The sequence below is a fragment of the Symphodus melops genome, assembly GCF_947650265.1.
Source record: "Symphodus melops genome assembly, chromosome: 1".
Lineage (NCBI taxonomy): Eukaryota > Metazoa > Chordata > Actinopteri > Labriformes > Labridae > Symphodus > Symphodus melops.
The window spans coordinates 17,079,103-17,102,812 of record NC_136691.1 but is presented as its reverse complement, the minus strand read 5'-3'; the positions used below and the strand labels follow the sequence as shown (position 1 = coordinate 17,102,812).

Sequence of the window (23,710 nt, the reverse complement as noted above, 5' to 3'; positions counted from 1 at the left end):
ACTTCTAATGCTCTTAAAATTGCCCAACATGTTTTATTAATGGTCGACTATAAAATGCATATAGCTGCACACTTCTCTGGTGATCCACCAGGAAACAGTGTGGACTTTAAACGGCCGTATTAGGCTTTGTATTTTTATTGAACAATGTATTTCACTCAAATTATAGCACAGCGCAGGTTTGAAATGTATGCTTAGGTGGAAAAAGGAACTTAGTCGTGTTCTTATCTGAGCTATGGCTTGTACAAAGCACTTAGCTGTGCACACACAAATGAATACAGTGAATTATGTGCTGAATGATTGCCCATTAGTGCCATTAATTGCCTCTGAGTGAACCTGATCTGCTCTTCAAGGACTCTCTTAGACTCTGAATTGTATAAATGGCAAATTAAGGAGGCTTCATTCTAAAAATAAGAGTAAAACATTGTAAGTCTAGGTCTGTGTGTTTGTGTGTGTGTTTGTGTGTGTGTGTGTGTGTGTGTGTGTGTGTGTGTGTGTGTAAGGTATCACCCTCTGAGCAGTTTGTTATGTCTCCTGACTGTGCCAACAGAGGGTACTGTTGCATCACAACATGTTTAAATGATCCAACAACAAAAATGCAGCCTGGTGATTTAAAATGATTTAATGTGAATACAAAGGTGTGTGTAATTTATCATTCAGGAGTGTTATCTGGTTACTTTAAAGGCTAGAATTTTACCGTTATGTTACAGGGCTTGTCTAAATTATAGCTGGCCTTTAACCCTGAATGAGCGATATGTTCTCTATCTGATATGTGTGGGTAGAGCTGATGGTAAAGGTATTTAAAACGTGTTCTTTCCGGTATTAAAAGAAAAACAAAAGTTTCAACAATATGATAAAAAATGAAAAAGGGGCGAAGCCTGGACTGGAAAAACAAGATACCAAAGGAATTAATGTTTTAGTGAAGTCGAAAAGAAAATGAATTCGGCTGCACGAGAACGTGCCACATGTCAGCGTCTGCTGATAAGTTGAGGAGCCACGCGCAGAGCTCCGAGGAGCCGCTGCTTGCTTTCAGTGTCCGCATGCTGACCGCCGCCTTCTTCCCTGTGCTTGTTGTGTCTGAAGCGTAAACGTCACGGACGCACTTGAACTTGAATCCAATCCGACTCTACGGAGGCAACCCCAACCTCACACACCCACGCTCACACAAAACACTGGCAGCATATACGGAGCACACACACGCACACACATAAACGCGGGGTCCTCCCTAACAGAGCCTCTTTCATCGTGTGAGTCAACAAGAAGTAGCCTCGACATTGGAGGAAACTAGGAAACATTGGACCTCTGCTTGTTGGGAGAAAAGGAGGAGGAGGTGTCTTGTCAGCCCGCCTGCTCGCTCCCTCTCTCTCTCTCTCTCTCTCTCGTTCTCGCTCTCTCAATCAGCGAGGCTACTGCCACCAGAGCCAAGAGTTGCCGTTCCGCGCACCGATGCCAAAACGCACAGGAGGAGTCAGTGCCAAAGGGTCATTTTAGCGCACCACTGCTGAAATGGAAGGACTGTAGGGAATCCTAGAATAAACAGCAGCAGTTTGACCCCTGAAGATATAAACATATCATTAGAATAAAGGAAGATAAAGGAGGCAAATAAGAGCCAGAATCACCGGTGGAGCCACCGCGGTCGCTGCAGAGGTGGGAAGTCCAGGATTTGTATCCGCAAAAGGTCATTGCAAACAAAAAATACCTGCGCATTTATCAACACCTCGGCCAATACTCTACCCTAAAACTCAACTTTGGCTTCCTCAATCCAGGTGTTGCTTCCTAATCAGACGCTGCCTGCAGGACACTGTGGACAAACTGCTCTTCCATCCTTATTGCGCTCCTGTCCGGCTCCTCACTCACCTTCCCACGCGCACCTCAAAGTTGCAGCTAAAGACTGTGAACGGCTGAGGAATTAGGAAAAAAGGAAAGTTGGTCACTTGTGATCTAAAGGGAACCGACACCACGGTCCAAGCCGACTCCAAGTGCCGTTCACCGGGCGATGCCAGAGTAAATGCCGGGGCAATGTCCCGCCGCAAGCAGGTGAACCCGCAGCACTTATCACTGACCCACAGGGAGACAATACAAGGTGAGTCCCTGCCTGCAGCACCTTTTAAACAATTCTTTTGTTCAATTGAATAAGTTATCGTTTATCATTAGTATTCATTATTATTTTCTGTGGGACATAATTTATTGATTATAAGGAATGATTTAAAGCGTACTCGTGTTTTTAATCTTAAAAGTTGCCGAACAAGAAAGCAGATTACCGACAATAACTTGGATATGTAATAATAAATGTGCGAAGTGATAACACGTGAGAGAAAGAAGGTACTATGCCGTTTTTAAAAAAATCTAATTTGAATTCATTTGAGTATACATCGCTGGGTTATTAATTCTTATTAAACACGTATATATATGTATATATATTATTAAGCTACAATTGTGTTTAAAATTTAAATATACAATTGCAAGTTTACTTAACTTTACTTTAACAGATGATCTTGGATTATCTCTTTTATGGACTTATTTTTCAAAGTGTGTGTGAGAGTATGTGAGTGTGTTTTCTGAGGGTTTGCATGTGCACGCACGAGTGTGTCACGCGTGAGTGCAGAATCCAATATTTTAACATAACACCATTTACCAACATATTGCAACATGTGGTATTGTGTATATACATTACGTGTTCTTTGTCATTTTACATAATTACACTGTTATGTTATTTTCTGCACACTTACCTGCATCTTAATTTAAATGCTATTTAGTTTTAAATTGTTTTTTGCTTTTGATCTCAGTTTGTCAATCACACTTACACAAACACATACACACCTTATCACACACACTAAAGACACACACACAGTTTAAAATAAAATGTCACTGAAAGGCCTATCTGAACTTCGTGGTAACATTGAGACACATGACAACACATGACAAAAATCAGATCAGATCAGAAAAAAAAGAAAAGAAAAAAAAAGGAAAGCAAACAAACACACCATACGTAAACCACCAACAACCTAAACTTTATTCATACAATATTTTAACATAAATGTTCGTAATTTATTTTCAGATTTCCGTAACTGCGACCAAAAATTGTGATGAAATAGCGCAGATTAAATCTGAGGCTGGAATCTGTTTTTCGTGGGCATATGATTAGAAATAATCCAATTTCAAATCAATTATATCAATCTAACCTTCATCTCCCAGCGCTCCCTGCTTTGCCTAAATCCAATTTCATAGGGGCCTAATCTGGGTAATTCATTGCAGAAGTTCGTGATGTAATCTTTGGCCAATCTGGTTTGTGTTGAAAGGGCTCCGGCGCATTCCGTCCCACCCGACACGTTTGGCATTTAGACTTATCATTTATCCCATTCACTTTGCCTCTGCTTCATGGCCCTGGCTTTTCTTCTGTTGATTTGAAATAATTACGGTAATTCCAGAGGTAAGGAGCAATCTGAAAATCTAAATGTTTGCTGCAAGAAGAGTTTTAGGTTTTTTAATTTTTCAAAGTGTGCTGCATCCTCAGCAGACTTTACATAGATCGATCCAGTTTGAATATTGATCTGACAGTTTATCCTCTGCTGGCACTGTCACTTCATTAAGGTGGAGACCGACTTCATCCCTCACAATTCATTGTTCAGCTGTTCACACACAAAAATCCACCATAACTACAGTTTGACCTCGGGCATGTGTGCTCATTTTTAATGTTTACCTGCATGAAATAAGACAAATAATGGCAACCTCAAGCATATTTTCATTTGTCTTAAGGGAATTGGTACAAATTTGGACTTAATGTTAAATATTTGCCTTTCCTCCTTCCAGTCATGGGTCACTTTTTTTCATCTTTTTTCTTTTTCTTTTTTTTTGTTGCATAGTACTTACACAGACCCTCCAAGCACCTGCTGTACAGTCAGCAAATTATTGAACCTGTGGTGCTGAATGTAGACCCTTGCATAATTAGACTGATAATTAGGTTTAACAGATCAGATTTAATTTCTTAGTATCCTTGTTTAAGCTTCAGTTGCCTCGTGCATACATTTGTTTCTATAGCTTCTACTTGTAATATAAAACTTTATGAGCATTTATGACCAATTTTAAATGCCACCTTGAATTGCGATATTTGCAAAAGTCGACAAATGTTTAGTGCTGTTCAACTTGGTCTTGCAGAGGTCATTACTGTTATGAAATGGCTATTAGAGCAAGTACAGCAATGTGCCATAAAGCAGGGCCATCTGGGCCTGAATCTGGTCCTACCTGTTCTCTCACATGATACACACTGTCTTCTGTTTGATGAACTGTGGCCTCGGGCAGTGACAATGACCTGAGAGGCACAAGTGCAAAATTAAGGAAGTACTGAACCTGCAGGTGTTTTGTTGTTTTTGTCTTTGTGATGCGTTCAAGGAGGTCAAACAAAATGCAAAAAAAAGATTGTTAACAGAGGCAACAAAAGACGCAATCACAATTTCTTTGTCTCCTATTGTTTTCTCTCTCCCTGCAAGAACAATGTGTGTGAACCTTTTATTTGCATTAAGCACCTTTTCAGTTTACCATCAGGACAGTATATCTTGATAACAATATCGCATCAGGGGCTGTGATAGATGGATGGAAGGCTTTTAATGCACCCATCATTGAGTGTGAGGAAGCTGTGTGTCGCTATGGGCTGTTTCCTTAATAAGCTGGGTGGGTCTGAGGAGGACCAGGATCCCACCTCAGGCTGGAGGATCTGAGGAGTGCCGGGGGGAAACCAAACTGTAATTTGATTGAATCAACATAAGAGGAGAGCTTTGCAAATGTACAAAGGACATTTTAGAAATTCAGAAAGAAAAAGGAACAAAGTGGACTTTCTTGTTTGTCCTTTTCTAATGTGGTGCTACTTTGTAAATAGGTTAAGCAACACCCCAGTGTCATTTTGATTGTCAAGAGCTCCTTATGTAACTAATAATCTGCATGGGTGCCAGCATAATAAGCCACATGTCAGACAAGGGGTTACTCAGTCCAACTAAACACAGCCTGGTGCCCTGCAGCCATGGGCTTATAGGTCACACACTTGTTAGCAGAACAGAGAACCTGAATATCAGCATATTTCTGGACAGGCTTCCTGTGAAAGACTATGTACTGGAAATCGACTTGCTGGGCCAGACATCAAGAGGGACGCACAAGTGACTGTAGCAGTAATGAATGCACACAATGCACAAGTATGCACCAAGGAAAGCAGGCACACGCACGAAGACCCATTAAAAACTGCACGTCTCACCTTGAAAATGCATCAAAACACTCGCTCATCACATGTAACAAGCTTGATTTGACCTTCAGTTTGGTGTTCATCCTTTTGTTTAATTAAGACTCCTGCAAGCAAACACCCCTTCAAGGCTTTTTAAAGTGTTCCTTTAAATGATTCAGCTTTAATGGCAAAGAAATCTATAAGTATATCCTTATGAATCACTCACACATTAATGTGGCACCTCAAGTGTCAAGTTTCACAGGCCTCCCTTGTCTGACCTGGCGTTTTTTTGCAATCTAATACTGGGATTACTAATACACTGGATTGTTTTCTGCCATCCAGCCATGGAAACGCCTCACCATAACTGTTTACTCTCAGAATTGGCATGCTACTTGTGAAACAGTTAATGTTTTCCCCTTTATTCACACCATATGGCTGTCAAATGCTGGGGGAGAGAACCAACCATACGCACTGCAACAGCACAGTAAATATTCACACACACACATTGTGGTAACCGGATGATAATCTCACAGGAGATGATTGGTGAGCGATTTATGATTTATAGCGCAGCATTGCTGTTTGTTCTCAGCTTCTCTTTCCATTTTGCAATATTATTGAACACATTTAATCAATTTTGCAATGCTATAAAGCTCCTCTATTATTATTATATCTTCTAAAATTGTTTGGCAAATTTTGATTTATATCTCCAAATGTCATGCCTCATGGCTCGCAAGTCATTTACTGCGATTTAGTGACAAGTCGCAGTCAGCAGCAGAGCTGTATTTTGCTCACTTTCAGCCTGATAATCTAAGATTTATGATAAGAAATGTGACTGCTACAGATTAAATGGTGATAAGATAATGAAACACACAGGCCTGGCCTTACACAACCGAACTGTTGCAGCTCTGCTTGGCAATCGCAGGCAAGACAAAAACAGGGATAGGCTAAGTGAGGCCGCTTGTTGTTTGAATTTTTGATTGCAACCATCTGCAACGTTGCTGGTGTCATTTATTTTCAATGACAGCGTGAATCTTACCCGACTATCCCTGTGGGGTTTCACTTGTGTGTGTGTGTGTGTGTGTGTGTGTGTGTGTGTGTGTGTGTGCATATGTGTGTGTCTGTTTTAACTCAGCAAATGGAAGGAGAAAACAAAGAAAGGGAGACAGGTCTGAACCCATACAGGATGGTCGACTGTCATACAAGTGCCCCTGGCCTTACTCTGCCTCCACCAGCAGAACAGCGTGTGCAGCTGGTATTAAAATGTTGTGTGAGGTCAGGACTTCAACGGAAAATAGTTTCACGGTTTCTGTTGAACGGCGCTCACAAGAATCTAATCAAATCTGCATCACTGAATAAAAACAAATGTTTCAAATTCGAGCTAAATTACATTTCCTCTGTTCTCTTATGTCCTCTTAGGAAAGAGGGGAACTTGTTAAACTATGTTATGAATTTTATATCTGCTTTCACCTTTCCCTAAGGCAACGCTGCAAACAAGAAAAAGTCATCAAATTTACGAGAGCGTTTAAGAACCAACACAATAATTAGGCATTAGCAGGAGAAGACTGAGGAGGAACAGCGTACATGCGCCTTTGCATGCTATACCCACCTTGCTCTTTTTATTCTGTGGAAAACACTGCCATGGAGGACATGGTTAACGGATTAGAAAGCAATGTTAATTGTAAAATTAGCCTGACCTACCCGTGATGCAAACATTTGAACATTTTTAAGTACAACACAAAAAATCTCCTCGCAAACGCAACAATTCCTCTCCCAACAAAATAGTTTCTTACTTGAGAACTTTTTGTGCAGACTTTTCGATATATTTTTCCATCTTTTTTTAAGCACTTATGGAAATATTAGTGAAAGAGGCTCATTGTCTTTGCCTCTGTCTCCCATCTGGTACACATTGTGCAGCAGCAGCAGCAGCAGTGGAGTGGCTGACTGACTCTCTCCTCATCAAACTGATAGGGGGTGCTCTAAGGCTGCCTGACTTAACTTGCACTTGATAAGGCAGAGTAGCAGGACTGTCATTGGGTGACTAAAACTCCCTGAATGTGTGTGTGAAAGAGAGGAATAAAGTATGTGCGGTATCGCGTTAGACAGCTGGGTTTCATTGCTATCATCACGCCTTCTCCTCGATGGCATGTTTGACAGTGTGTCTGCTATGCTCCCTTACCTATCAAGCATGTTCCTCTCACATGCGAGTTTATACAGAGGAATTAGACACTGTCTGTCACCATGATAGGCCACATTACAGTGTTTTTCTTTCATGTGTATGTTTCCATTTCGCTCTGTTTGTGTCCACAGTAGTTTTTTTTTTTCTCTTTTACTCCCCCTCCTCTGGAAGAATTCCATGTTCAGTTCCTTCTTGCACCTGTGTTTTTCTCACACAGGTAAGCCTCAGGAAAGACGAGCGAGTGAGCGGGTTTTTTCAGAAAGGGGTGCGGTTGTTAGAAGACGTCCGACTGATATTTGAGTGGCATAGTGACAGTGCCAACGCCTGTTAATTTACAGCCCTCTGGCCCGGGGCTGTGTTACTTAACAAGAGGCTAACGAACAGGCCCTACTTTATCTGTCTGTGCAGTTAGAAAGTGAAGTTCAAATGCCCAGGTATCTGTCATCTTTTCCTGATTTACAAAACACTAAGATCCGGGTCTTTTGACACCTTCTTTGTTTGTTTGGTTTGACGATTGAAATAAGAGCGCAATATTTCAAGCAAAGAATAGTCTGGCATATATTGATATGCATTTACATGCATTGCACATATGCATGTATGAATGCATGCATGTGCACGGCTACACGGCCGTGAACACACTGGAACATTGCTCCATGTGAATTACGGTCGCAAGCTGTGAACTGTAGGTAAATATGTGTTTGTGTTCCTTCTTTGCCGCCAAAGATTATGAGATGGAAATTATTTGGCAGGCATCCAGGAACCCATCTCCATTTAGAGAAAAGATATTTGGCGTTGGATCATCACTCCAGGGCGAAGTGAGTGGACTGGAACGTGTGTGTGCATGGGAGGGTGGGCGCATGGTTGGGTAGAGTAAAGGGTTGCAAAGGAATATTTGAAATAATACAAAATTTGGGAAAACTGTGCATTATATTCAGCGTGATCTCTACACGAGTCTAGAGGAGTAACGCCTCCCTGGGAGATAAAGGAGTTAAGGATCTTTGTCTGATAACTACACACTGACACTCGGCTGCACACACAGCGGCACACACACTCTTTGTCTAATCTTACAATTATTAGGGTGTCATGTTTGAGAAAAAAAAAAAAGGAGGTAAAAAAGGGAGGGGTGGGTGCAGGCGCTGCTCTGCCCCTCTCCCAGGCATCAACACCTCTCCTTGGGTACCCGCTCACTCAGACGCTCCCTCAAAGTCTCTGGAGCTTCAGGTTTCCTCCAGGACATGTCTTCATACTGGTACATCAGGGTGGTTTTAGAAAAAAAAAAAGGAGGTTGTCCATGAGGGATTTACGTTAAGCTGAGGGAGTCAGTGTGTGCCATAGGGGACGAGCTGGTGGGAAGAGTGTGTAATGGTTATTAATGACCGTGTCAGATCTGTGAAGAATGAGATTTACTCTCTTAACAGGACCTCGGGTTTGGCTTTATAGATTTTTCTGTCTGTGGAGAATACAGTGTTCGAACCCTCCTGCTCCAGTCATGCACACACACACACACACACACACACACACACACTTTTCTTTTTCTCTCCTTTTTTTTTCTTCTTTTCTACGTCTTATTCTGTGATCCGCACAAACAGGCACACACATGTCGGTGGATGTGGCCTTCGCTACGCAACACTTTGTTCTGCACAAGCTGGTGCTCCCACGTGGTGAAGGCAGCCGTCTCGCTGTGACAGCTCAGTGCAGCAAAGGCCCTCACAGGAAACCCAGCTTGCACCATGAGATGAATAGCTTCCTGGCCGCACACATAAACACACACAAATGCAGACAAATGGAGACACTGACACACATATAGATGATACAGTGTACGGTCCCACCCACGCAGATCTCTCACAGATTAACTGCACAGGTGTTTGTCTGGGCAAAGCAGCTTCACAGGGGCGTTGTTTCATGCCATGAAAGTGACACTAGTGCGAATGCTATGATCATCACATGTGGGATGGGGGGGGGGTCATCTTTTATCCAGTAACATAATCAGGAGTAAGTCAACCTAAATGTACATGTTTTTTTTCTGCCTGTGTTTCAATAAAAAATGCAACACAATTGATTTTTCCCTCTTTTCTTCCTGTCTGCAGCTGAAGCCAATCATGATTCAGGTGCGGGATCTCCATCTCCACAGTTGTCCACTCCCAGCCCACAGAGGTTGGGACCAGGGGAGCATGACCTCCTGACCTGTGGCCAATGCCAGACCAACTTTCCTCTGGGCGACATCCTGGTTTTCATCGAGCACAAGCGCCGTCTGTGCCGGGGACCGGGGAGCAGACCCGGGACCTTCTTGAAACCAGGGGAAAGTGGCGGTGTGGCAGGTATCCAGATCTCTCCCAGGGCCCGGACGCTGGAGATGGGCAGAGGGTCCTTTCCAGTGGAGGTGGGAATCCAGGTGACCCCCGGCGGCGATGAGCATGAGGAGAGGAGGATGACGCCAGTGAGGGGAATCTGTCCCAAACAAGAAAGAGGAGGTACGGAGACAGACACACACGAAAAGATTAGGATGGAAGAAGCATCTCAATTCTGTTTTGAGTAGGCCCTAATGGAACATACACACACACACACACACACACACACACACACACTCACACACACTCACACACCTCTCTCACCTGTCCAAGACAGATAGCTGTCTTTAAAGAATCCCAGCTGCTTGTTATTTTGACAGTGGCCTTCAGGAGGGATTAATGTAGCCTGGGATGATTTCATTAGAGTCAGTAAGAGCTGTGTGCGTCTATTCTGCTCCGTAAAAAGTAAAACATAACACAGGTACACACACACACACACACACACACAAACAAACAAACACATACCAAACAAACAAACAAAAACACACTGGCAGGCCTGAAGGACTTCTTCAGCTGAAACCAATTGTGAAAGGCGAGGAAGAAGGTGATAGAGGAGCCGCCCCCAGTGTGTGTGAGCGAGTGTGTATGTATGAGTTTGTGTGTGTGTGTGTGTTTTTTTTCTCTTTGGCCCGCGTGTGTGTGTCATGTGTCTGAACGTTTGTAAAGAAATCCTGCAGGATGTGGAAAAAAAAGAGGTTAAGAAAGCTGATTAAAATTCATCTGTGTGCGTGGTGAGGAGAAGGGGATTAATAAAGCGGCAAGGCCGTTCATCTGGCAATGGGGGGGGGGGGGTTCCTCTAGACTGCCAGCGCTGCAGGGAAACCAGTTCAAAGTTATCACAGGAGACAGTCACCATCACACCCAAGAGCTGGGAAGGCTATCCAGGATTACACAGACTCCAGTAGACTAAGAGGGACTCAGTAAGAGGAGGGCGAAGCTTTCATCGTGAAAGTTACCCGTCACACTAACATGTAAAGGGATTACACCCAGAGGCTGGTCACCACAGTGTCTCTAACCGGTGTTTAATAGTGCCAGCAGTAAAGGGTTAACTTTAATAGTGCATTATGATACATGTTACTGCATATAAAATAAAGCAATAATACTTGTGCATTCGCAAGGACTTACATTTTGATTTTTATCACACACGTTTCCTGTTTGCCCTAAGGCTTTTTACACTAGACGTTACTAGACGTAAATGACGTTTCACAGATTAGAGATTTTAAAATCATTTATGTCAGAAATGAAGCTGCCGTGAATGTCTTTTTGTCAGAATTCATCACATACGTGAAATTCATGAGTTTTGTGGGTGTGGATAGCATCTGTGTGTGGTCATCATTTTTGTAAGATGAAAAACGGTTCTAAAGAATTTCCTGAACAATACGTTATAGTTGATATTTGAAAATAAAAGTGAAGGGACATTTATAGAAATTCCTGACCTAATTTTTTGGAGTATTAAAAAAAAAAAGAGAAAGGACATACATTTTTTTAGCGTCAGGAGAAAGTTGAGACAGCACATTCCGTAAGTGATTTCACACGCTTCATCAATTCATCATTTGGACATTAAACGAATGTTATAACCACCTTGTTGCTGCAAAAAAAAACATGGAAGTCATTTGGAAGCTCATGTTATGAAAAAAAGTCTATGAATTTTAAACAGCACTTTTGTCTGTTAGGTGGTCAGAGGAAAAACATTTAAGGAGTTAGCAAGTGAGTCAGCTTGTTAGAGCGGCAGCATTTAGTCATACACTCACACACACACACACACACACACACACACACACACACACACACACACCGACAAACAGACAGACACATTGACAGGCTTATCACTAAGAGAACAGGACATGAAAGCACTCCAAGCCCCAAACGAAGGAGAGAAGCGCTTTGTTCAACACATTAGATTGCCACTCAAGGCAGTCTCAAGTTTAAACCAAATTAGATTACATTATTAGGTCTAATTAAGTCCAATGTGTTAGCAGCACACACTCAAAGACACCCACACACACACACACACACACACACACACAAGGAAGTATCATCACATTTCCTTGCAAGCATGTGGTGTTCAGTACTTTGCAGCCAGAACACAGATTCTTCAGCACACGTGAAGAAAAAAAGGACAAAATGAGAATATGCATCATGCATAACACACACCTGCGATCACATAAGTATAAAAATGTATCATAATGCAACTCGGCGTGCATCACATACCTAAGCTGTATTGCTGTATGCATAACGCTTAACCCTCTCCTCTCCTGGATTGTTTTTTTTTCACCTGCTTGTGTTTTATAACATCCTGTCTGGCCTCTTTGTCTGTCAGCCTCTTGCTTAAACTGCAAACATGCTGCAAGGCTAGCAGATTCAACCCCAAAAGGAGCAAGCAGCACAAACACACACACACACTCAGGCAAACATGCTAACACTCTCACACACATCGGGTGTAGATGAAAAATGGCCCTTCTGTGCCCTATTTTATTTTCCTTGAGTTTCTCTTGCTGATGCATGCACTCTGCGCGTTTATGTGTGGGCTTTGTCACAGCAGTTAATATGCGTGTGTATGTGTGTGCTGTACCTTGTATGAATTTGTGTATGCGTGCAGCGTCTGTGAAGAATGACGCGTGTCACCAGGCAAGCGAGAGGTTGTCGCTAGGGGAGCGTTACCATGCTAAGACGACCCTGGCCCTGCTTTGAACCCCTCCCAGGACGGCTGGCGGCCCCCTTGGAGCACTTAAACAGATCCGGCACATCCGGGCGAAGTCGCATCATGACAACTCGTCTCTCTTCTCTCTGTGTCTGCCTCTTTTTTTCCTCACTCACAAAGACTTTGTATAGAGATCACACACTAAATATTTCATGAGACCATGTGAACGACAGCGACAAACATCTCTTTCATTTTTTTTCTCTTGCTCCGTCCACCTCTGATCTTCCTTCTTTTAGCTTCTGCATCACTATTTTAGGCTGCAGGTCTGTGGCGTTTTATTTTTTGTATGGAAAGCTACTTGATTTTATACCGATACTGCTGTGTGAACTGAACTGAATTGGACTGACACTAAATATATGATCAAAGAATAGAAATGAGACGCACACCACTTGAAAACTGTCACACCTAAACGTGGAACAGTTTTGCAGGTGTGAAAGTGTGCAGATGTTTTTTGTTTTTTTTTACGTGTTAGGATCAGTTTTGTTCTAGAGCCTATTAGCATAAAAAAAAAAATCTTAATGTCAATGATTAATGGTAGTTTCTGCATGAAGACGTGGTATTACCTTTAAAAAAGTTTCTAAAAGGTGGACTGAATCATTTGTACCCAAAGAGGTCAAACCTCATGTTTGACACTTGTCACTAAATATCTGTGACATTCCAGTTTCCACACCTCACCACCACTGTGATTTGAAGGTGTCCCTCTCCTCTCCTCTCCTCTCTTCTTCCCTCTCTCTCTGTTTCAGCCCCCATCGTTTTTTCCCCTCCCTTTTGCCCCACCACCCAATGCTCCTTTAATCACCTGGCTTGCTCTCATTTCCATATTAAATAGGCTTTAATCATGAAAAGCAATCAGGCTTTTGCATATTCATACCTTCCCCTGTACGCCGGCTTCCCTGTCTCGCTCCAGTGCCAAGCAGCCAGTAATCAGTAGGCAAGCGGCGTAATGCCATAGCCCCGGCCCATCGCATGAAAACACACACACACTCGCGCGCGCACACACACACTATGTGAAATAACTTCACATGCTACTTAAGCATTATCTCTACTCTGAGAGAGAGAGAAGAGCGAGATAGAGGGAGAAGGGTGAGAGATAAAAAAAAGAAAGATGGCGAGACTGATCCCTGATTTGAGCTGCGAATATTTGTACAGAGGCTCAAGGAAAAGTCGATTTGCATAATGACTTTGTAGTTTTGCATTAATCACATTTGCATATGAAAATGCGTTAATTACTCCTGATGATTTTTTTTTAAAAACTTGCTTCATTTGATGTCCAAGCTCTGGGGTTGTGATTAGGGGTTACATGGTGGCAGTTGTGTAGGAGGTGTGTGTACACTTCTGTGTGTGAGTGTGTGTGTGTGTGTGTGTGTGTGTGTGTGTTTGTGTGCGTGTGTGTTTCTGGTGCAAGTCTCTGTATGTTTATGTTCTCCTACATGAGTGTTTTGAATGCTTGCCAGGGAATTTGTCTTGTGTCTGCTGTTAGGCATGTGAGTCTATTTTTCTTTTCTCTCATTTGTGTGTGTGAGTGTGAGAGAGTGTGTTGAATTTGGCAAATATTTCCTTATTCCTCTATTTCCTCATCTCCTCATCTGTTTTGTTGTTGCACTTTTCAGCGCCATAATTGAAAATAAAAAGAGATGGACAGGATAAAGTGATGGAATGATAGTGATATTTACAGACTAGATTTTATAGGCTTCATGAACTCTATCGTTGCGTAGAAGTCCAAAAGAGGATGATCTTTGATGATCCATTTTATTATAATTGTGGTAATTGAAAATAAAAAATCTAACCCTACAACCAGCAACAATTATTCAAATTTTTTGATTGTTTTTGTTGCATGTTATTTCACATGCTTCAGCAGACTTTCTCTGTTTAAGCAATTATACAATCAATTTCGCTTATTTACTCAAAAGATCTCGGTTACTTAATTTGTTGTAGACATTTCTAAAGTTAAATAACTATACATTTTAATAGACAACGCGACATGCTTCTCTAAAATGACAAAGTAAAGCACATAAGAGGTGATTGGAATCCTGCAGAAATACAAAGTGGAGGCAACTTTTACCATTAACTTCTGCAATCAATCCTGTCAATCTTTGTCGGTGTGCGTCTATGGGCATCTGTGTCCAAGTACCTTACTTCTGTGTGAGCATGTGCGTGTGTGTACAATTACAGTATACGTGTTCCTGCCTGTGTATGGGCCCCTAGAGTTGTTGGCTCATAACATTGTGCCTCAGACAGGACCACCCCAGGGGCCGTCTGACTCTGCTTGTGGGTGTCTGTCTGCTACATACAGCAGGGTCAATCAGGTCTATAAGAAGGCTGCTCAAATGGCACAGCTGCACATGCACACTCCGACCTGACGCAAACACTTACACAAAATACACTGACAGATAAATATGTCCATTTAAACGTTTATACAGTAAAAAAAAAAACTCAACAGAGTGCTTGAATACTCATATTGATAAGAGCCACATAAACACTCATTGTGTCCATGCAGGAATGCATACCGCTCACATTAAGGCCTGACACACTCGTACACATGCAGACACATGCACGCACTCACACAGCTTAAAGGCTCCCACATGAAGGCATCAAACGCTCTACAGCCAGCTTTATGGCACTCATATGGCAGCAGATTTGATATTTTCCTACCACAGCGGGGGAATAAAACTCGCCACTAATTTGGACTGCGAGCGCCACCGCTAACTTTCAGCATGTGCCGACTGACTGTGTCTTCCAGATGTGTGGACTCTTTGCTCCTTAACAGCCTTACTTAAGAAGCATTAGAAACCTCACACCCTGTCCCTGCTATGCATGGAGAGCGATGTATTCTACACAAACACATCGCTTTGAGTGAAGTGCTGATGTGAAGTTCATGGTCTCGCTGCTGTGGACCATAAGTTGTCTTGTGTCAGTGGGAATCGGTGGATGTGTTTATGTTTTTTGCATAAATAGCTATAATCAAGGTAATTTGATGGCTGCTCTGTAGTTATTTAAGCTACTTGTTGTTTCTCCTCTCTTGCTATGACATTCGATTACAGGTGTGCTTTCATCAGTGTTGAGTTAAGGGGCAAAATTCTTTAAAAACTTTTAGTAATTACATTTTGAATGTATATGTGTAAATACATATACAAGAGCCTACTTAAAAACCTGCAGAGCAACATGTTCACCTCTTTCTCGCTTTTGAAACACACCTTATAGAAAAACTTGAGGATGTGCCGATGAAACTCATGTGTCTGTGTGTGTTCAGGTATTGTGCAGTGTGCCATAACATATAATATGCCCCATTCAGGAGTAAATGGGGAGATTTTCTGACCGGGGCGTTCACTCCAGCTCTCTATAGAAAAGTGTTTGCCTTTGGGTGGAAGAGGGCTACCATTAACATTTGTGAAAAGAGAAAAAAGGGATGGTGCTTTTTAGCCAGTCAGACAGGAGTAATCCTACTTGCTTCACTGTTGTTGCTCCTTTCCTCTTATCTTATTAGCGTCCCACTCTGATTGGGTGGGATTGTTGGAGAAGAAAATGAGGACACAACGTTTATGGTCCTATTTTTCCTTTTACAGGCTGCTCCGCCACACGAGATATTGAAAGCCATTCATAGTACACTTATGATTCCCCTTATTTCATCCACTTATTTGTCTCCAGCAATTACAGAGAGAGAGAGAGAGAGAGAGAGAGAGAGAGAGAAAACACACTGGACACAGACACACATGAAGAACGCAAGCTGCCTTTATGTATGTTTGTCACTTAAATATAAACCAGTAGAGAGCTCGTATCAATAAAAAAGTGTAAAAACAAAATATTGGAATAAAATCTTTTTTTCCCCTCAGTAAATGTTTCCTATAAGCAGTTAAAATTAAAGGAAGAGACAGAAGCCTGAAATAGGAACGTTTGATAACAGCCACCCGATACAAGAACGTTAAATGAAATTTAATTTTTAGGGTTTAAAAGAACAAGAAAGAAAAGCATTACAGAATTTTAATAGCAAAAGCACTTTCCAGAAAAAAAGCGTCTTTGCTACTTTGTAATCCAAAGAACACATATTAAACAATTTTCATAGGGACTATTTTTTTGGCAGGAAGTTGTTCAATTTTCTGTGAAAACAGTTAATACCAAAGTCCTTTTAAGGATCACCCAGAACACCAGAGACCTTTATTAAACACTGATGTATTTCTTTTTCTACACATAGGCTTATTTCTACTTTTAGTGACCGCTTAAACTCTTTATTTGTGTGATTTGATTTTTTTATATAAATGTAAGGGGAAAATGTATTAAAAATTAAGATGCTTAATTTTTTAAAATAAAAAGTAAACATGTTTATTTCAAAACATAATTCTTATACTTAAACTCACAAAATCTGAACTCTTATCTCTGAGAAAAAGATGGAAATACCTGCTCCGGTCTCGTTCTGGGATGAAAGAGGGCTTGCACTGTCATGTCCGTAGATGGCATTGCAGACAGGGGAGTTAACTGCTCAAGGTTAAGGGGGCTGCACTCTCCCTTTATACAGAGTAATTCATACTTTTCCATAAAGCCCTCTTCTCAGTGTCTGTCTTTCCCAGAGCAGAACAGAGTGAGCCAAAAAGAAATAAAGCCTAAGATGTTATCAGGGTGATTGGTGCCAGCAGAGCTTGTCTAGGCCTGTGGTCTGGTCGGGCATCGCTGGCCTGTACCAGTGTTAGTATGTGTGTGTGGGTGTGAGTGGGTTTGTGTGTGTGTCCTAAAGGCACTGGATAGATGAAAGCTTTCTTCAACCATAAGCTATGCAGGAGCCGTGCCAGGAGCAGGAAATGTATCAGCGTGATAACAGCCAGAAAGACAGAGAGTAAAACGAGAAAGAGACAGAGGAAACAACAGACTGAGAGACAGAGAAACCGAGGGAAGGAGAGAGACACGGAGGGAGAGGCCACATGGAAACCCGCAGGGGGAGGCCTGAGGCCAATCAAGTCAGCTCGATCTCACACACACAATTGTCACTCCATAAATATGTCTTGGGTGTGTATGATGAGAGATGGGTAAATGCTCATATCTGAGTTTCTGTGTGTGAGTATGGGTGTGTGTGGAGCATTCAAGGTTAAATGTTGGAGACGGTTTGACACACCTGAGCAGAAGACCCAAAGAGCGTGAACAGAATACACCCTGAGACATGACCGTTACAATGCTCATAATGCTGTTCTTCTGGATCACAATGGGATCATAGATGAAAGGCAGATTAAAAACAAGCAGATAAAAAAGACACAGATTGAGTTGCATCATAGCACATTTAAAATGTTCTACATTCCTAATATTTTAGGTGTTTGAAGAGAAAAAAAAGTGTTTCATGTCAATGTTTCTTTCTGATTTTCTGAATTAATCTGCAGGTTTGAAATTGAATACGCATTGATAGGACTATGAAATATGAAGGACAATGTTAACCTTAGCCTGCAGATATATGATTTAAAGTTTGACATTTTGATAAACACAGTATCGTAGCTTCAAGTGAGACAATATGTGCTACTCTAATGAATGCTTAATGTGAAGCTATCACCAGTAGAATTTGGCTAACTTAGCTAGGTACAAACAAAACAAAAAGTTAAAATGTTAAAGAAAACTTCAGACATGTTGTTGTTAAAAAGTGCTGCATTATTTATTCTTTGGTCAAGACTCCAGGAAGCCACTACTTCACAGCAGGAAATAGTCTGATATATATATATATATATATATATATATATATATATATATATATATATATATATATATATATATATATATTTAATTCTTGCTAAGCTAAGCCAGCTAGGTAGCATACATAGTCACATCCTTCTTTTTGAATTGGCTCCAAAAAACCTTTTTCCAAAGATTATTAAAGGCATTTGTAAAGACATTTGTGGTCCATTTTGTATTTTTCAACACTCCCCTCTCTTTGTTACTTCCTTTTAGTAAACTAACACTCATTAGATGGCTTGAAAAACTGGCTTCAAATGATGCAACACTTCTGAGCTCTCTCCTGTAATGCTTACAGCCTTTTACTTTGTTGTTGGAGCATGGGGGATAGGAATGTATCCTCTCACAGCCTTTACTGGCCAGAATCACATATTAAACTTGAGAAAATTTAGAATAACAGTAAATAAGAACATAAATGTTCAGGCTTTGTTTCCTAATCACTGGAAAGGACTCTACGCCATGTCTAAAGCATGTGAGGGGCAAGTTTTATAGCGGACTGATTGGGTTGGAAGGGCCTGTGTGCTTCATTCAGGGCTTCGGTGGTATTTTCCTGTGGGCTGCTAGTTAAGTGGGCCTGGCTGCTTGGCTCCAGTGGGCAAAAACCAGCTGGGGACCATTACTACTGCTGAAAGAATACAGCACCCTGTCAGACTGGTAGCAGAGATACACACCCTGAGCATGGGCATATACATGCATACACATCCATGAAACCACATATACATACATCACAAACAGAGGAACAGAAGCCATATTTTTCCTTTTCTCTTGCCCACATCTATCTGTCTTTTAGGCACACATGCATACATACTAAGGCCATGTAAATACAGAGTCAACATCTGACTGCAGCCTTAGAGGAATTTGCAAAAGTAGCCTACACCTGCTGTATCACAGGTTGAAACACTTTCAAACACGTTCAATTTAATTTAGTTAAGTTGACCGAAAAGAAAAGTATATTCAAAGGATAACACAATACATTTTTATCCACTGTTTGTATAAAATGATTGATCCAATGAAAAATTTAATAAACCCACAAAACAGAATGTGTGTGTCACACACATGTCAAAGTCAATTTCCTTTTCCCTGCCGCTGAATAGGAAATTAACTTTCTGGACAAAGTGAGAGCCCCTGAGGGTATGACTGCAGCTCATTTGGATGTAAAACCTCGAACAAACATTGTGCGAGTTCACAAAGTCGCCCTGCATTTCATTGTGGAAGTCGCATGAGTTTTTGTCTTTTATGCCATCACCTATCCAAACATTATGCTGTTGTCTTTGTGGTTTGTACGTCGCATCTGTTGGGGCTTTTTGCTTTAAAGATTAAAAGTCACCTTGTGTTATTGCATTTGTTAATAGGGATTCATACGTTCACCCCTGCTGTTCCACCTTGGCTCCGTTTTTATTGCAAGGCCTCATGTTTATCCTGCTGCTATGTCACTGTAAAATGGGAGGGTTGTGGAATAGAAGATGAAATTGGATTTATTTTTATTTTTTTTAAATATAAGCGCAGGTGATGAGACAAACTGTGCTATTTCACTTCCATTTCCTATAGTTCCTGTGAGTCCCTTTTTTTCTGTTGTACTGTCTTTTCTAATACTTCCTTTCTCCCACCGCCCGCATTTTCCATCTTTCATCCTCTCCTCCATCTTGCTCGTCTCTCTCGCTTCTTCTTGCAACCACAAGCACGATTGAGTGTCATCTATTTGTCAGCGTCACATGACAGACAGCAGACCTCACAAGTGTGTGCACATACCCTTGATATACACACAGATGCACATGCACACACACACACACACACACACACACACACACACACACAAATACAGGCGCTGGGACCAGTTAGGAGCTGATGGCGATGAGTCAGGCTTTGAGAAATGCCACAGAGAGCTTAGCTAATGCACTTTATAGAGCTCCCTTTTTCTTTTCATTTCTTTTTTCTTCCATCTATATCGCTCCCTCTTTCTCCCTCCCTCTTTTTTTGTCCTAGAAGCCGCGCCAAAAGTCATAGCTCTTCGCTGACAGAGTGGTCTTTCCAGTTATTTTTCACAGCGCGTCCCCTGTGCCCTCACTGGGATAGCTAGCCTCATGTCACTAACGTGCTACACAAGAGCCTCCTCTGCTCGTGCATTGTTGTACAGCAGGACTCACTCTGTGTGTGTGTGTGTGTGTGTGTGTGTGTGTGCGTGCCAGTGATTAGTTGTTCAAGATACCTGATCCCTTTTATTGTTCATTTGACCCGCATCCCAGGAGGTATGAGGGTCAGGGTGGAGTACCCAGATACCTTGTGCAGGTGCTGAGTGTGTACGTGAGAGAAAAGGAAGACATGAGGGAGAGGAAAATGTAAAAATGGAGTTAGGAGCTAAAAAGGAAAATTGTTTTTGCTTTCCGTCTCACACACTTTCCAGCAAACACATTAAGCAGCACTGTTTCTTTAAAACTTCTCAGGCATTTCAGCTGGTCATACTGACTACAGACAAACACACGCACACACACACACACACACACACACACACACACACACACACACACACACACACATGCTCGCACACAGATGTATATGGTTAGCAGGCCGAAGCTGGTTTGAGTTAGCATGGAGCCAGTCACACTGTGTGAGAGCCTTACCCCCTGCCTGCTACCGCCACCCTCCACAGTCTCTTTCCTTCTTTCTGTCTCTCCATCTCTCTCCCTCTTTCACTTCATAATAAATATACGACGGTCAGCCAGTGCTAGTTCACCTTCTGAGCCCGCTGTGCCCTGAGAAACCCACCTGCACACACACAAACCTGTTCTGAGTGGCCTCCTGATTAGCTCCTTCATGACAAACATGCTGTCAGAGCAAAGGGGAGACTGAAAAAGGAGGAGGAGAAGCAGGAGGGATGGATGGAAGATGTGCAGAGGAGGAGAGGAGCAGAGGTGTAAGGGGAGCAAGGGGGGGCAAGTGGGTGAGGTGAGGGGGCTGAGACCCCTGGGGACCCTTAGATCACAGCCATGCTAATGAGGAGCTGCTTTGCCGGCAGCAGAGGTGTCAGCTAAACCCTGACAGGTGCACACACACACACACACACACACACACACACCTACACACACACACACACACACAGATACACATGCAGATACTCCTAGTGTTGTGCCTCTATGTACTTGTGTGTGTGTGTGTGTGTGTGTGTATTTTTTGTGAGGGAGGGGCTGCAGGGGCAGGTTTGTGTCCCAGTGGCCTAGCCTGCGGGCAGCTTTGTTCAGTATGCAAATGTGTCGCTGTGGCGTTCTGTCGCCCTTGATGGAATGCGGGAGCAGAACAGTGAACCTGAACCCCTGGAATGCTGCTTTGGACACACATATATTTACACACACACGTGACATGACATCTACTGTAGTACATCCACTGCACCAGTCACTTCCTTGTTAACAACCCAGCCCTCTACTGTCTTCTATTTCTACAACATAGTAACATTTTATTACATGCTCCAAACTTGCGCTCTGTATGTCTTTTTCCGTCTGCTGCAGAAGTGTCCATGTCAGTGAACACAGCACGGCAGAGAAGTTGGCGGGCTACTGTTCAAATCCTTCTTATTTTCAATTACTTTTTTTTCCTAAGCTTTGAGAGAGTTAATTTGGCATCAGTGAGCGTTCATTACCATCCACTCACTGTTCACTGAGAAGCTCCAGTCTGCCCATCTTGACGCAGGCTGAGTTTGCGGATTTTTTGTTATTCTTCTGTGGTTTTATTATAAATCCCTCTGGATTAAAACGACTGATAAAGCCCCAAAACTCTAAGTGTAATGTAAATGGAGGGAGCTCATGCCTCCAAAATATAAATCAAACTCAGGCTGCTGGGATAGCATATGTGAATTCCTAAATTAAACCAAAATCCACATGTCTGCACCGTACGCCTGGTCCCTACTTCAAATCTTGCCAAGCTCACACCAACTTTCCTCCACTGGCCATATGCAAACAGTCAATATCATGGCTCCCCTTCATTCACTGGCATTTTGTTTGTACTTTTTAAGGCAAAATAATGGCTATAAAAGGCAATCTGGAAAGAATAAAATCTGATGTAAAGCTCAGATCTTGGTCCCTGAAGACTGGCTTAATTGGACCTGTGGTTTAGTAAAAAAAAAAAAAAAAAAACCCAGGAGAGAGGGAGGGCATTATTACTTGCCCACCTCAGCTCATGCATGTGCCAATGTTTTAATAACTTCCTCCAGGCCTCCTGGCCCTTAGCCCTTGTTTTGTTGGAGAGGACAAAGAGTGCAAAGCTGGGATCAGATCTGTGTTGTGATCATCTGTTTCCTGGGAAAATATGTGTGGATGGACATCCTGGAGGGGAAAAAAACTGATTATTCAAAGTTTTCTGCATCACACTGACAAGTTGTTGCACTGCGAGCTAAATGACAACAACGTCCAATTCATTTTATTATGTAACACCAATTTAGAGAATCCTACTGCAAATCCATTTCATTTAACCTTTCATCTCAGACGCATTTACCGACCAGTGTAAATGTGTGTGCGTCATTATGTGTCTGTGTGCATATGGTGTGTCAGAGTAAATTGGACAATTAGGTCCGGCATCAGTGACTGCGTGAGGAGAGATGAGAGTGTAACTGTTCTAACTGCTAGTTGACCTTGGCGGTCAGCAGTGGAGGGGTCTCTGCGTGTGTGTCAGAAAGACGACTATAATTACCTCAAACTGAAGCATGACACGGCCCATCGTGATTCTCTAATGAACACTTTATTGGCTGGAGCGCAATGCAGTGACAATATTCACACTTGCCTAGCATGTAGGTATAGATAGATAGATAGATAGATAGATAGATAGATAGATAGATAGATAGATAGATAGATAGATAGATAGATAGATCTAGTTATCAAAGCAAAGCTTTTGTTTTCCTCCTCTCCCCCTTCTTGCTTGCCTGCTTGTTTTGGATGTTGATGAAATTTCTCTTTGGCCGTCATTAGGCAGCAGCCATCAGCTGCCAGTCTATTAGCTGCCACGCTTCCTTTAACAGCATATGGCACAGCTGTGTAAGATACGACAAGATGCAAATGCGTTGCTGTAGTGGCAGTGGGTTTGAAGGTTGTGGGGGTAGTGGTATGATTTGTTGGTGTTTATTGACGAGTGTTCAGAGCACAATAGAGATAAAATGACAGAAAAGAAAAGTGAATTTGATTAATTGGGAGAGATGATCAATCCCTCTGCCAATTTCACATCTTCATATTGATCCTCGTTTGTTGATGAAATTAAACAACTCCCTAGTCTCCAGACCCCATTGGCCCCTAGCGGCATGTAAATGCCCTCTATGTGTGTGTCACTGTATGTTCGTGTGTGTGCGTGTGTGTTTGCCCATAGGACGTCTGGCCCTTAAAGTCCCTCCACCTCTCTTCTTACCCCCTCTCCTCCTCCTCTTCCCTTCCCGCTCTCAGTCTCTGCTCCGCGTCCAAGCTGTTAAGCTGTCCAGCTCTCTGCTGCCAAGCGGCCGTGTGAAGCCTCGCCAAACTAAACACGGGCAGGCAGCCTGCCACTCGCCCCCCACGCACACACAAAAATACATCCTCATACATGTCCACACACATGCACACACA

At 42.3% G+C, this 23,710-nt stretch overlaps 1 protein-coding gene across 3 annotated transcripts in view; it reads left to right on the top strand.

The window, feature by feature from the left end:
- The first annotated feature begins 984 nt into the window (after positions 1 to 984).
- bcl11bb (BCL11 transcription factor B b) overlaps positions 985 to 23,710 on the top strand; it is a 29,173-nt gene continuing 6,447 nt past the window's right edge. The window contains exons 1-3 of one of the 3 annotated variants that reach the window (XM_079355081.1): positions 985 to 1,644; positions 1,764 to 2,080; positions 9,470 to 9,853. In XM_079355081.1, the coding sequence (XP_079211207.1) occupies positions 2,017 to 2,080; positions 9,470 to 9,853 (448 nt within the window). In that variant the 5' untranslated portion in view covers positions 985 to 1,644; positions 1,764 to 2,016. Of the gene's footprint in view, positions 2,081 to 9,469; positions 9,854 to 23,710 lie in introns of all 3 variants that reach the window. The other 2 variants (XM_079355080.1, XM_079355079.1) reach the window with 2 other exon arrangements.